At 45.7% G+C, this 13,344-nt stretch overlaps 1 protein-coding gene across 4 annotated transcripts in view; it reads left to right on the forward strand.

Moving 5' to 3' along the window:
- Positions 1–13,344, forward strand: part of ARFGAP2 (ARF GTPase activating protein 2) — an 885,096-nt gene that overhangs the window by 239,607 nt on the left and 632,145 nt on the right. For all 4 annotated transcript variants that reach the window (XM_069623180.1, XM_069623182.1, XM_069623181.1 and 1 more), the window contains one exon: positions 5,110–5,166. In XM_069623180.1, the coding sequence (XP_069479281.1) occupies positions 5,110–5,166 (57 nt within the window). The remainder of the gene's footprint in view (positions 1–5,109; positions 5,167–13,344) is intronic.

Below are 13,344 nucleotides of genomic sequence, written 5' to 3' on the forward strand. Positions count from 1 at the left end.
CCCGTTTATCCATTTTCCTATTGGATCTCGCAGCAGCGCTTTTGTATGTGCGATGCTCCATCAAAGAATCTTTAATCTGGCGAACCATCCTAGCGAAAGCTGGTACTATAGCTTCGCAATGATAATTGGATGCTAGTTCATTAAGTCCATTGAAGGCTGATGACAGCATAAGCGTAATTATGGTTGCTTTTTCAATTTTGGATTCATTCCATTGGATTCTATTACCCTGCTGATTTGTGGTTATTTCACTTTCAGTAGCTTTTGTGTTTTGCAATTTGCAGCTGGTAAGGGGTGTCAACAGGAGACAAAGGGGGAGGTGATCACTTTCTGCACATAGGAGAATTGCCTTGTCTTTAACAAATTGCAAGCCCAGTGTATTTACAAACATGTAATCGAGGGTAGAAGCCGATTTACCACTTACACAGGTGTAAGCCATGGAGGCGTCACCAGGCAACATTCCTTCAGGCGCATCATACCGTACTTATCCAATAGTGACACCCACTTTTTCCCCATGGCGGCTGGCTGCACTATAAGCAGTGCTCTGCTCTGAGGAGGGATTCTCACAGTGGGGATAGACTAGTGAGGTCAATCAAGGCATTGAAATCACCTACTAGTATGAGTGGGACTAATATGTGATAACATTTCTATATGGTACTGACTGCTGCCACATTTGCATTGGTGGCTCTATTATTAGGACGATCATACACATTTATCAGTACTAGACCACTCACTCGAAGGCACAGGTCAGCTGCTAGCACAGTTGATACTGAGCTGTGAATTTCCACATAGACCAAGGTGAGGCCACCAAGATCATCGGTCCTCCTCTTGGACAGCCTTTAGGGCCTTTAAGCGCCACTTTATGGATGGTTGCACGCCCATCAAATTAGACTGGTTCACAGAGCCATGTCTCCTATAGTGCGATGATCGAGATGTTATTTAAATGGGCTACCAATCCACCATCACTGAATATGTGGACAAATCCGTGGATATTCCAGAACATCATGATCTGAAGGTCACTGTGACATCTGGACAAAATGGGTTGTAAAAATCGCAGGGAACCATTGCCAGTATCCAATCTCTACATCATTGGTGGCTGGTTTTGGGGGTAATGGTTGGGGGCAGATAGGAGCACCCAGTGCAATGGGAGCTGCCAAATTAATAAGAGGAAGTTGTACCATTGCATCAGGTGTAGACCTAGGTTGGCAAATCCTACTGCATTTTTATTGACATCAGGAATGATATAAGATACTCTGGCCTTTTACCCTACTTGGATGAGGTATCTTATCTAATCGTGGTGTTCTTAAAATGGTATTGGGTGGACCAGCAGTTCCAACATTCTGTGACTTAGTATTAGAAATCTGAACAATAGAACTTTGCTAACCCATTTTAAAAATGGCATCTTGGTATAAAGTAGCGTAATCCAACAAGGAGTCAGACCCAAATGTTGGAGATGTTGGTTAAACTGTGATCAACTTGATCAACCAGTACGCTATCTTCAGACAGTAGAACGCATAGTGGGGCAATGTTATGAAACAGACTCAGGACTGCAGCGTGATTTAGAGGGGGGCAAGTCCATTTGTAGGAATAGCTTGCAGCTGGAGTACATTAAGCATATCCGCCCCTTTCGGATTTGCATTCGCCTTAGTTTTGGTGGCAGCTGGTACAGCATCCTTACCTCTCCTTGGTGCCCACAAATCAGTGAGACTCGTTTGGTCAGGCCGCCCTTCATACCGATTACCCAAGATCACGCCTTTAATTGGTTTGGGTAAGGGGCTAGAAGCTATCCCATCATCAGATGCTACATACTTGCAGTTTCCTGCAGAGGACAGTGGGGGGACCAGTGGAATCGGATAGAACTAGAAACCACAGTGTCATCTTGGGTTACAATAGCAGGAACAGGTATCGCTGCACTAGCTTTCTGGCTGATCCGTAATCGTTTGGCATGCATCAAAGCTTGCGAAACAACTTTCTTTTACCGTTTGGCTATGTTTATATTACTAGATGAGCTTAATGTCTTTGTTTTAGCAGGTGAACAGAATACAGATGACTCAGTATTGGTACATTGATCTTGTACATGCTTCCTTCCTCGGTTAATGCTCTTGTGTAGTACTAGTGATTGCAGGTCTATTTTATTATTGAATTTTTCACTTATCCATCTATGTAATGAGTAAGAGCTCGAAAGCTAAAAACATTTAATCAGAAGTCATACTACTAGTGCTTGCATTACTATTATTGCGGGGGGTAATACAGTGGGGAATATTGGAGCCTAGAGCCACACTGCTTGTGGTGGCAACAGGGGGTGACTCAAAGCCTCTTTCCAGGCTTGAACTGGAGGAGGGTGGGGGGGGGGAACAGGGGAGGGTGACCAGAGGACCATGAAGGATGGGAAGACAGTCACTTTGTATAATGTCTTCATCTATAATTCCTACTCTACCATTTGCAGAGTCGGGGTTAAATTCTGATTTGGTTTGATGGAGACCTGAGAGGAGCTGGAACACTCAATAGGGGAACAGAGCTATCTAATGAGGGGCCCAATGAATTCGATGTCCGCATCACCAATACTCAAATGAAGTTGGAGGTGGCGAGCAGGCTAATTGCACATGGTAGGGGAGCATGGATTTGTGAACTCGTTGTCGGTGTGGTTGCTTGGGCAGGAGCCTGTGTGGGATTCGACTGTTTCAGGGGGAAGATATGCATCAGATACCCTGTGTTCTTTTGTATGGGTAAAGTATCTACTGACATACAAGCTCTTGGTGAGGAGCACAGGTCTACAAATGTTGCAGCTCACTGGTCTCTTCACCGTACAATAAATATCCGGCTCTGACACATTAGCAGGTAAGAGAAGAGGATTGACTAGGTTAGAGCCCAGGCAATTTAGCGAACCCTAAAGCTCATTTGTCACTACCAAGGCAGCATCATCAATGTCAACAGGGTAAAGTGTCGGAACTTCCTGTTTTGGAACTTTCTGAAAGTAATTGGTCATGTTTCGTGTGTTAACTTGTTTTTCTGGTTGAGAATTTGTTTTTGTTGGGCAAACAAGACGGCAATGCCGCTTTGGCTTATCCTCTTCATTACCATGTTCAAGTGGCGTGCTGCCGTCCTGTTGGTGCAAGGGGCTAGATACCTCCATGATACAATAAGTGGGATGTCAAAAGCGTCTAAGACACGGTAATCAACGTCACAGGCCTCACTAATATCATGGACAATTCTGACTCTGCAAATAAATGCGAGGGAAATAAATACACACCCTCAATACTCTCAAAACCAATGCAATTCAACCGTTTCTAAGATGGTCCATACAGACGCGACTGCAACCTATGAAAAAGGAATAATACAAAGTAGGAATAAAATGGAAATGCAGAGTGGAAATACAGCGCCCGCTGTGACCGCTACAACCGGACTCGCAGCTTACGCGGTCAAGGTGTAAAGTAGCTTGTGAGTTCAAACCTCACTGTAGCTACGCTTTCTTTCTCCTCTTCACCACTCAATTACACAGTGGTATTCACACCAGGACTTGCACAAGTACCTGCACTGCAATACGAGTGGGAGCACAATACCATAAATCAAAAATTGTGCACCAGGCACTGTCGACCTCACTCCGAGCAGCGAACAGCTAACAGCCACTTTCAGGCACTTCCGCAGTGCGCACGGCTGTGTAAGTAGTCTTCACGAGGGTTAGGGGAGCAGCCACACAAACAAGTGCCTGTTAAATATAAATGGATAAAATAAAGCATGTAGCCACGGTAATAGACCAGGAGTACAGACTAAACTAGTGTCCATTTCTGTATGCGGCAGTCTATAAGTCGGCTGTAAAGTGTACTGCAGGAAAACTTCCAAGATTCACGGTGAGGTCTCAGGATTCACAAGTACTGGAAACGGCATACCACACAGCTTAACAGCCACTTTCAGGCACTTCCGCATTTGCCTATTTTGGAATCGTCTCCAGTTCAGGCATAAGCGGTAAGTAGTTTCAAGCAAGAGATCTGGTACTTAAATTTATCATGTTTTGGTTGAAATCTAATACAATGAATTCAGCCCTCAATGAACATTTGATTTAACTAATAGAGGCTTTGTATATATTCATCTCATGCATAGACACTAATTTGTTATTTATAGAGCAGTGTGTGGCCAAAGTAGGAAAAATACTTTAATTTGTCATGCAATTGGGTTAATAATTCCTTAATGTAGTTTCTTAGTCTGACGGTGTGTGTCAATTTGAATTCAGAATACGATAGGTGGATTTACTGGAACACTCTAGACTACATTGATCTCAGCCACAACTCTATTATACATTCCATCGACAAGCTGCTTAGGCATGTCAATCAACCTTTTTAGACATTTTCTCTCTAATCTATAAATGGCCGCTGTCTTTTACAGACCAAATCTCATAGCTGTACAACACACCTGCAGTTAATTTAACGTTCTAGATTTCCTTTAGTGGTCTCAAGCTGTAGCCTCCGTACTGCTCAAGTTGTTTTTTCAATACTGTCTTCAATTACATGCATTTACTTTTTAATAATTGTATGAGGTTTCCGGGTTAGTTGGTGGTCAATAATGATGTATCAGGGTAAGGATACTGTGTAACAATTTCTATATTGGTATGATTAATAATCCAATTGTAACAAAGAGATGTTTAAAAAAGCCATGATTTTTGTTTTTGCAAAATGTACTGTTAAAACATGTAGATCATCCATCATAGGCATTTAGCAGTAGTTGTAAGACTGACTTTGCGGATTCAAGCAGCACTATATCATCTGCGTACCACAGCTATTACACTGTCCAATCGCAGTGGTGAGGCATACAGTGTGTTGAGTATATTCAATGTGCCTGGGAGATATAGATTAAATAAATTGGGTGAGTGACCCACTTTCAACCCTGTTTAAGACCGTTTGGGTAAGATAGGCAACCTTTTTGTGTCGAGCCAGACAGCAACATAAGTGTTATTATATAGAGCCACTGTCCTCTTCAGCAATCCATCCGGAGTACCCCAGTTATGGAGCTTCTGCCAAAGGAGCGGACCATTCACATTATCTAAAGCTGCTTCATAATAGCTTAATACAGGCTATACCGGTCAATTATATGTGGTTTTACTGTTTCTTCTGTTCACAGAGCCTGAACAAGGACCCAGCATTGATGGCCTGAGTACCTCTCCAAAAGCTGCCCTCGGTAAGGACTACTTCACATGCCAGGCACTATCCTTTCTTCGTCATACACTCCTGTTAAGCAACCTGATTCCCCTGTTTTGAAGGTTGTCTTCCCATCCCTGCATGCGTGCTTAGCACTGTCCCACTGAATCTTGGGCTCCCTTTCAGTGCATCTCATCCACCTTGCTTCAGAAACATCAAGCTGACCTTGTGCTCTCCTGTTCAGCATTGTTCCTTGTGTACTTGGGCCCTACTCATGCTCCTTGCGGTGCTGTTCAACACTGTCCAAACTTTTCCGATTAGCATGATTCGTCATCCTCCAAGTCTCCTGCCTCGCTCAGCGGTGTTTCTCTGTTTCACCTTTTGTTTTTAGTATATTCCAAAACTATTGCATTGGAGTAAAGCTAGGAGAGAAATGACATCTTAAAGGGACACGAGGCTTGTGGGTGTTTTGGTTATTGACCTACCCATTGATTGATCATGTCTATTCTAATAGCTGTGGCCATTCCCACCACCTATCTGCCTCTTACCACCCTAAACACATTCTCCTAGGATATCTTTGAGCTAGCAGTATCAAGCAGTAACACCTAACTTTGACCTGCGGTGCTATTTATAGGCATTCTTCTGCGAGTTAATTCCTTAATTGCATTTGTAAATGTGCTACTAGTGTAATAGAAATCTCTTAACTAAGTGTGCCTTCAGCCACTTGATTTATATTGGTTCCTTGCCGTGAAGTCTTTTTAAAACCAACATTAACAAAGCCAACCGCTTTATCTGGTGTATTGTGTTAGATAGGCATTTACCAGGCACTGCTATCATATACCGAGGTAATCACACAATTTTCCAGCTGTCGCCATCTTATGACCAGATAGCAGGATTATGGCTGGGCCTGGTAAATGCGTATCCCATGTCTAAACAAAGGCCAAAAGTAAAACCTATCCTTCTTGTTAGTCTCTTGACTCAAACTGTTTTGCACTCGTTTCCAGCCATAATCCATCCCCCAATCGAACCCTGCCCCCAGACATGTATAAATCCATCCTCATACAGGACACACCATCCAAATAATACTTAAACCTCTTCAGTCATTCACTTACAGTAGGGAGAGTACCAAGAGCATTCAAAACGGCCTACATGAAGCCTCTGCTCAAGAACACAACAGGCGATGTGGAAGCCCCCTCAAACTACAGACCAATCTCAAACATCCCATACCCGGCAAATCTATTATAAACCTACATCTATGAACAACTACTGGAGCACGTTGAAAATCATCTACTGGACCAGGCACAAGTAGGTTTCAGACCCTTGAGAGGAACAGAGACAGCACTAATCTCAATATGGGATGATCCAAAGATGAATGCAGACTCCACACCAAATCAGCATTGATATTACTGGATCTCTCAGCTGCCTTTGTCTCAGTCAACCACAACATCCTAATAAAGACTGGAAGAAAGGGTTCACTAACGCAGTGCTGCTGTCGATCAAATCTTTCCTTTCGGAAAGAACAAACAGTTTGGTTAAAACCTTTCAAGCCTGCACCACGGGAAACCACTGCGGCGTAGCCCAAGGCTCATCATTATCACTGCTACTCTTCAACATTTACATGACACTGTTATTCAACCTCATCAACAAACATGGACTAACATGCTATAACTACGCACTTACAAGAAGAGAAGGCACCCCTAATAAAATGTCTGTGCGCTCTACCAACGGATGAACATGAACATCAACAAACTCAATTAACCCAGACAAAACTGAAATCCTGTTTACACCTGAAGACAGCAGAACCAATCAACGGATCGCATGGCCCATAGAACTGGAAATTCCACTGACACCACCTTCAACTGTAGGAAACCTTGGAATCATCATGGACAAAGAGTTAACACTAGAACCCCAAGTTAATGCGATAATCCAGAAGTGCTTCTTCCACCTACAAACGATTAAAACAATTCTGTTTCTCTTTCACAAACAAAATGAGACAGTACAAACAGCCAGTGTCTTTACTATGTTACACCAAACCCTATGTAATACAGTGTGGACTAAAACTGAGGGAGGGTTCAAGCAGAAAGCCCAAATGTCATCAGATTTAATAGCACCATAACTGTGCGCAACGTGCTCATAAGTGTACATGTAAACTCTGCTCCAATTGGGACGCTCTGTGAACAAGTGCCTTGACGTTTCCAAGCTGCCTTTATTCTTGCATATACAACAGTATCTTTCTTCCAGCAGTGTTTTCAGTTGTGGGCCCAATACAGATAACAGGCAGAGTTGATTCATTTGAAGGCGCAGCATAAGTCAACGCACTTCTGGATTGGGACACGGTATAATATACTGTTGAGGTCTTTTATAGCCATGTACCACTGTGGGATACATTGCTCAAGCTCTTTAAAGTGGCAATGTGTTCGTAATGTTTTTTATTACAATCACATAAATAAAAATTGGCTTTGAATGATGCTTTTAATCGTTGGTAACCACCCCTGATTTTCCAATTTGGGTACCAGTCTATTGCTTGGAAAGTCGATATCACAAGGTCATCGAACATGTCATTTAAGTGTCCACTTCTCTCTCAATTCGTACCCACAATTTTCAAAATAGGGCATACTGGTGACATTTTGGCCTTCAAATACAATTCTACCCTTTATCTTACAACTTGTCCTCCCAAGGAGATCAACCTCAGCTCTTGGCGTATCATAGTTGGAGATTCTCAATCTTAAGAGCTTTCTTCAGAAAGTCACATCGAGGCAGTTCAACCATCTCAAATCCTTCATCCTCAGCACCTCAAAGCCATATAACATAGCCAGACAGAAGCGCTGCTTATAAAGGATATGAAACATGGGTCAATTGTGTAGCTTTCCTCTTTTTATATGCAATAATATGAGGATAGGCCGCCTCTGCACTCATTTCTAGCTGAAGATGAGGAGAGCAATATACATATTCTGTGTTTCCCAGAGAAGAGTCAAGTTTCACCCTATTTACCGTTCCAGATATTTAAAAACTTTATTTTTGGTATTTTCAACAGGTTATGCAATAATACACACAACAGGAAACGTTATAACTTGCGCCTTAGTGTCCGCACTTCCACCGCCCTCGCAACACCGCCCTGTTGATGATCCAGATCTGCTGCGCTTCCACGGTTAGTGGTCGATCCCCTCGCTGTCATGGTCTGCATTATGTGCAGTGGGTCTTGGGGATGAGTCTCGTGAGGAGTTATTGTTCGAGATGGACATTAAGTAGGAGGTATACTGAAGTTCGATTCCGTATCCTGGCAATATGTTATGTCGTTTAGCCACTGCCGTACTATCGGAAGGGGTCCTTTTCCGCCTGACATTGCAATCCTTCTACGGGCTAGTATCAGTAGCAGCCCGCATAACTTGCGCACTGGGTGCGGCAGATCAGCATTGATAGATGTTTGGTGAGCCCAAAGAGCGTGATCTTGGGGTCAGGCTTGAGGGTTGTATCTATAGTTGCTGCTGTCTTCTCCAGCACCGTCTTCCAGAATTGGTGTATAGACGGGCACGACCGTGCGAGGTGGACGAAGTCTGCTAGTGGGGTGTTGCAGCGACTACAAGATGGTGGGGTGGCGGGATGATGGTGGTATAATCTGGCGGGGGTGTGATATGCCTGGTGTATGTATTTAAGGTGTATTTGTTTAAATCGCGTATTTAGTGACACTTTCTGTGTCTGGGCTAGGATGTAGTCCCAGTCCCCATCTGGTATTGTCATCTGTAGGGATTTCTCCCATCTTGCGCTTGGGGTTGCGGGTTGCAGGGTCGTGTCGGATATCAGGGATTTGTAGATTGACGACACAAGTCTCTTCCCCTTGTGATTGGATTACCCCGTGTAGTAGTTGCCATGTTGGTGGTTGTTATGGAAACGAGGGGAAGAGGGCCTGGAGAAATGCCCTGAGACGGAAATAGATGAATTTATCTAGGGCAGTGGTGGCCCCACGGACTCTGGCTTATTCCGGCGTGATGAAGCTCTCGTGGAACAGGTCGCCCATGGTGTGCAGCTGTAGCTTGTTGGCCCAGTTGAGGTAGACTTTCGCCGAGGTCAGAGGGATTCCAGGGATAAATCTTATCGGAAGGAGGGGGGAGAATCTGACCTGAATGTTGCATCTTTGCGCTATTTTCTTCCAGATTGCAAAAGTGGATAGCATCGTGTTTAGGGTGGTGTGTGTTTGGTCGCTAATAACTGCTCTCAGTAGAATAGGTGACGCGAGGGCTCGCTCGAGCTGGACATGAGGTTTGATAAAGTAGGTGGCGTACTAGTGGCCCAAGAACTGGGCCTGTGCTGCCCAGTAATATCGCTCCAGGTCAGGGAGTGCGACTCCCCCTTTTGTTACGGGTTGGATCAGAGCCTTGTATGCTTTTTTAACTGGTGGGCCTGCCCAAAGTAGTTCCAGGACCAGGCTGTGTAGGTGTTGGAAGTACTTTTGAGACACCAGTAGAGGAAGGTTCCCAAAGAGATTTAGAAGTTTGGGAAGGATCACCTTTTTGACCAGCGATACCCGGCCCCAAAGGGTGAGCGGTAGTGTTTTCCATATGTCGATTTTTCCTTGGAGCACCTCAGTTACTTTGCTGTAATTGTCTTGAAAGAGGTTTTGGTGAGTTCTGCACCGTTGGATGCCTAGGTATCTTGACGTTGGAGTGTTCCTATTTGAAACAGTAGTCATCCGGGAATTCCCAGGTCTCTGGGGTCAGGGGAAATATTGACTTGCTATGATCAGGCCGTAGAGGGTGCTGAATTTAATTATGTCCCGCATTACTGGATTTAGGTTCTCGGTGGGGTCACGGATATAGAGGGCGATGTCATCTGCGTATAGGGAGATTATCAGTTTGTGGGCCGAAGGAGAGGCCTCTGTGTAGGTGTCGAGCGCGAAGGTCGGAGGCAAGGGGTTCCATCACTTGCACAAATAGAATGGCAGACGGGGGCATCCTTGTCTGGTCCCTCTCTGCAGGTCTATGGGCGCTGATCTGGTCTTTCCCAGGGTTATGTGTGAACGGGGTTGGTTGTAAAGAAGGGAGCTCAGCCTGATGTAGTGGTTACTGAGGCCCATACGCCTCAGGACCTCGAAGAGGAAGGGCCACTTGATGGAATCAAAAGCCTTTTCTGCATCCAGTAGGGTCACTACATCTTGATGTGAAGGGTCTAGTGCTTCCATGACTCTGAACATACGCCTTATGCCATATGTGTTTCGCCCAGGAATAAATTCAGCTTGGTCTGCCAGAACCAGTGCGGGCATCAGGGGGAGCAGTCTGGTGGCGAGGATTTTGGCTAGGATCTTGTTATCAAGATTGATCAATGAGATTGGTCTATACGAGCTGCCCTCTTCAGGGGGTTTCTCAGTTTTGTGCAGCAGGATCATGTTAGCTTCCCGAAGAGTCGGGGGTAAAGATCCCGTCTCGAGCGCCTCCTCAAAGACCTGCAATAGTATGGGGGCAAGGAGGGGGGCGAATAATTTATAGAACTCACCGATCAGTCCATCTGGGCTGGGGGCCTTGGTGCTCGGGCAGCTCTTTTATTGCTTGGAGGATCTCCTCTGACGTAATGGGTTGGTTTAGTGGCTCTCTTAGCGTGGTGTTTACCCAATAGTTCGATGTCGTTCGGGTAACGAGTAAGCTCTTCTGGGCTTGCAGTATATTTGGACTCGTACAGTTTTTGGTAGAAGGTACGGAAAATTTCCGCAATTTCTTTCTGTGTGTACCAGGGTGCCAAGAGGGTCTTGTATCTGTTCTGTCTCCGGGGGCCTCCTGTTGGCTGCTATCAGTCTAGCGAGAAGGGTTCCCGGTTTCTGACCCTCCCCGTATTGCTGGACACGATGGCCGTGTGATAGAAATTCTATTTCGCGGTCTGCTGTCGCCCTGAATTTGTCCAATTCTTTTTTCATCTCTGCAGTCGTGTGCGGGTCAGTTGATGTGGAGTGTTGCCTTTCAAGTTCTTTTAGGTGGGTTTCCCTTTGGGTAAGTTCTTGTCTTATGAGTTTCAGTATTCCATGCTCTTTAGTTATGCATACCCCTCTTATGTAATATTTTAGGGCTTCCCCTAGAGTTCCAGCAGAAGAGACAGAGCCCTGATTAAGTTCGAGAAAGGAAATGATCTCTGTATGGAGTTGGTCTGCAAATACTTGGTCCTGTAGTGCACCCGGTTTGAATCGCCAATGACGTCTCCCCTCCGATGAGTCAGCTGGGGCACATTCGAGTGTGACTGCCGAGTGATCCAATATTGTTCTCGGAAGGATGTGGCACTGATTCCATTGCAGTTGGCTACGGGCGGACACCAAGAAGTAATCGAGTCGCGAGCTTGTTTTGTGGACCCAGGAATGAAACGTGAAGTCCCGGGTGTGCCCATGTTGACCTCTCCAGGTGTCTTCCAGGCCGAAAGGCCTGCAGATTTCTAGAATTTGAAGTGCTGCCTTTGGGATGGGCGTTGCTGGTGCGTGGGATTTGTCTTTCGTGGGATCTAGCGTGGTATTGAAATCGCCACCCCAAATGATTGTTGCTGACTCTCTTCCCGCTAAGTGCGTCATTACCCAGTCATTGTTGTTTGCCCCGTCTGTGTTTGGGCAGTAGAAATTTACAATGATGACCTCCGTTCCCTCCAGGATCCCATGCACCAGGATTGCTCTGCCTTCTGTGTCCTTACTGGATGGTAGCAGTTTGAATTTCAGGGTTTTATTTATCATGATGGCTACCCCTCTGGTGTATGAGGAGTACGAAGAGAAGTATCTATGGCATCCCAATTCTCGTGCCCAGCGATTCTCAGTTTAGGGGAGGAGATGGGTTTCCTGGATCAGTGCGATGTCAACTTTGTGCCTCCGGAGATATTGGGTCATCCTTCTCGTTTTGGCTGCGTGATTGCCCCCTCTCCCCCCAATGTTCCAGGTGGCTAGCTTGAATGCAGCAGGCCAATGTCTTGTTTGCCTTGCTTTTGTGTGGAGTTGACATAGGTATTGGACCACTGGTTATCGGATTGGCGTTTGGGATCAGCCCCCTTCCCGCAGAGAGCTCTTAGGGTGCAGTCATTGAAAGACAGTGAAGGCGGGTGGCGAGGCGCGAACCCCTTGTAGGCGCGTTTCCTGAACTTAAAACAACTCCCCCCCGTGCCCCCCCCCCCCAGCACAGGCAACCCCCAACATGCCTGTCGAATTTTCCCACCCTGAACCCCGAAACATAACGAAGCTGCGCCTGGGGCGCTAATGTCCTCCCGAGGTCCAGAGCACCCTGTGCGCAAGTTACTTTTTTTGCGATTCCAGGAGTACAGTTATGTAGTTGGGAGCCAGTTGTTGGCGATCAAGAGAAGGCTTCACGGTGGGTCCCTTCACGCCTGGTCGCCTCTGGGATGTCTCAGATTGTTGCCGGCTTGTCTGCAGCCCAGACTGTCGAGGAAGGAATTAGCCACCTCCGGCGTACTGAAGAATAGGGGCTTCCGTTGTGTTGGATCCTCAGTTTGACTGGGTATAATAATATAGCATTTGATTTTCTTGTAGCTGCCATTTTACTCCGGTAAAAGTCTTGCGTTGCGCTTGGACTGTGGAGGAGAAGTTTGGGAAGAACTGTATGTTATCTCCTTCGTAGTTCAGGGCTCCTTTCTCCCTTGCCAGGCATAGGATTGTGTCACAGTCCTTAAAATTGATAGTTTGGCTATGATCGGCTGGTAGGGACCCTGTGAGCTCTCTCCACCACGAACCTGTTTGACAGCGCGGAGTCTCCGAATATCATTTTGCAGACAGTTTCTACGAAGTCTTCAATTTTTAGTGTGGAGTTGTGTTCTCTTACCCCGATGAGCCTAATGTTATTGCTGCGGGAGCACCCTTCAAGATCCTCATTTTTGGCTATCACTGTCTTCATTTGGGAGTCTAGTGTTGACATCCTTGTTGACAGAGTGCTTGTTATCGTCAACGTCGGAGATCCTCTGTTCGGCTGAGTCTAGCCTGTCTCCGTGCTTATCTAGGTGGTGTATCTGATCAACTTTGGTGGACAGGGTGTTGAGCTTGCGGTCTATATTGCCTATACTGGTTTTTAGTTCGAGGAGGATCCCTCTGATGTCTATGGCTTCATCGGATTCGCTGCCGTGGGCCATTGTCGTTTCGGGGTTGTCTGGCCGGGCGTTTACTTTGGGGGTCTTGACCACCACTCTTGTTTCAAATGTTAATTTCCTCTGTGCTTTGTCTGATTTTCCCATCCTGGGTGCCTCGCCGTTTGTC

The sequence above is a fragment of the Ambystoma mexicanum genome, chromosome 11, assembly GCF_040938575.1.
Source record: "Ambystoma mexicanum isolate Mex_15411 chromosome 11, UKY_AmexF1_1, whole genome shotgun sequence".
Classification (NCBI taxonomy): Eukaryota; Metazoa; Chordata; class Amphibia; order Caudata; family Ambystomatidae; genus Ambystoma; species Ambystoma mexicanum.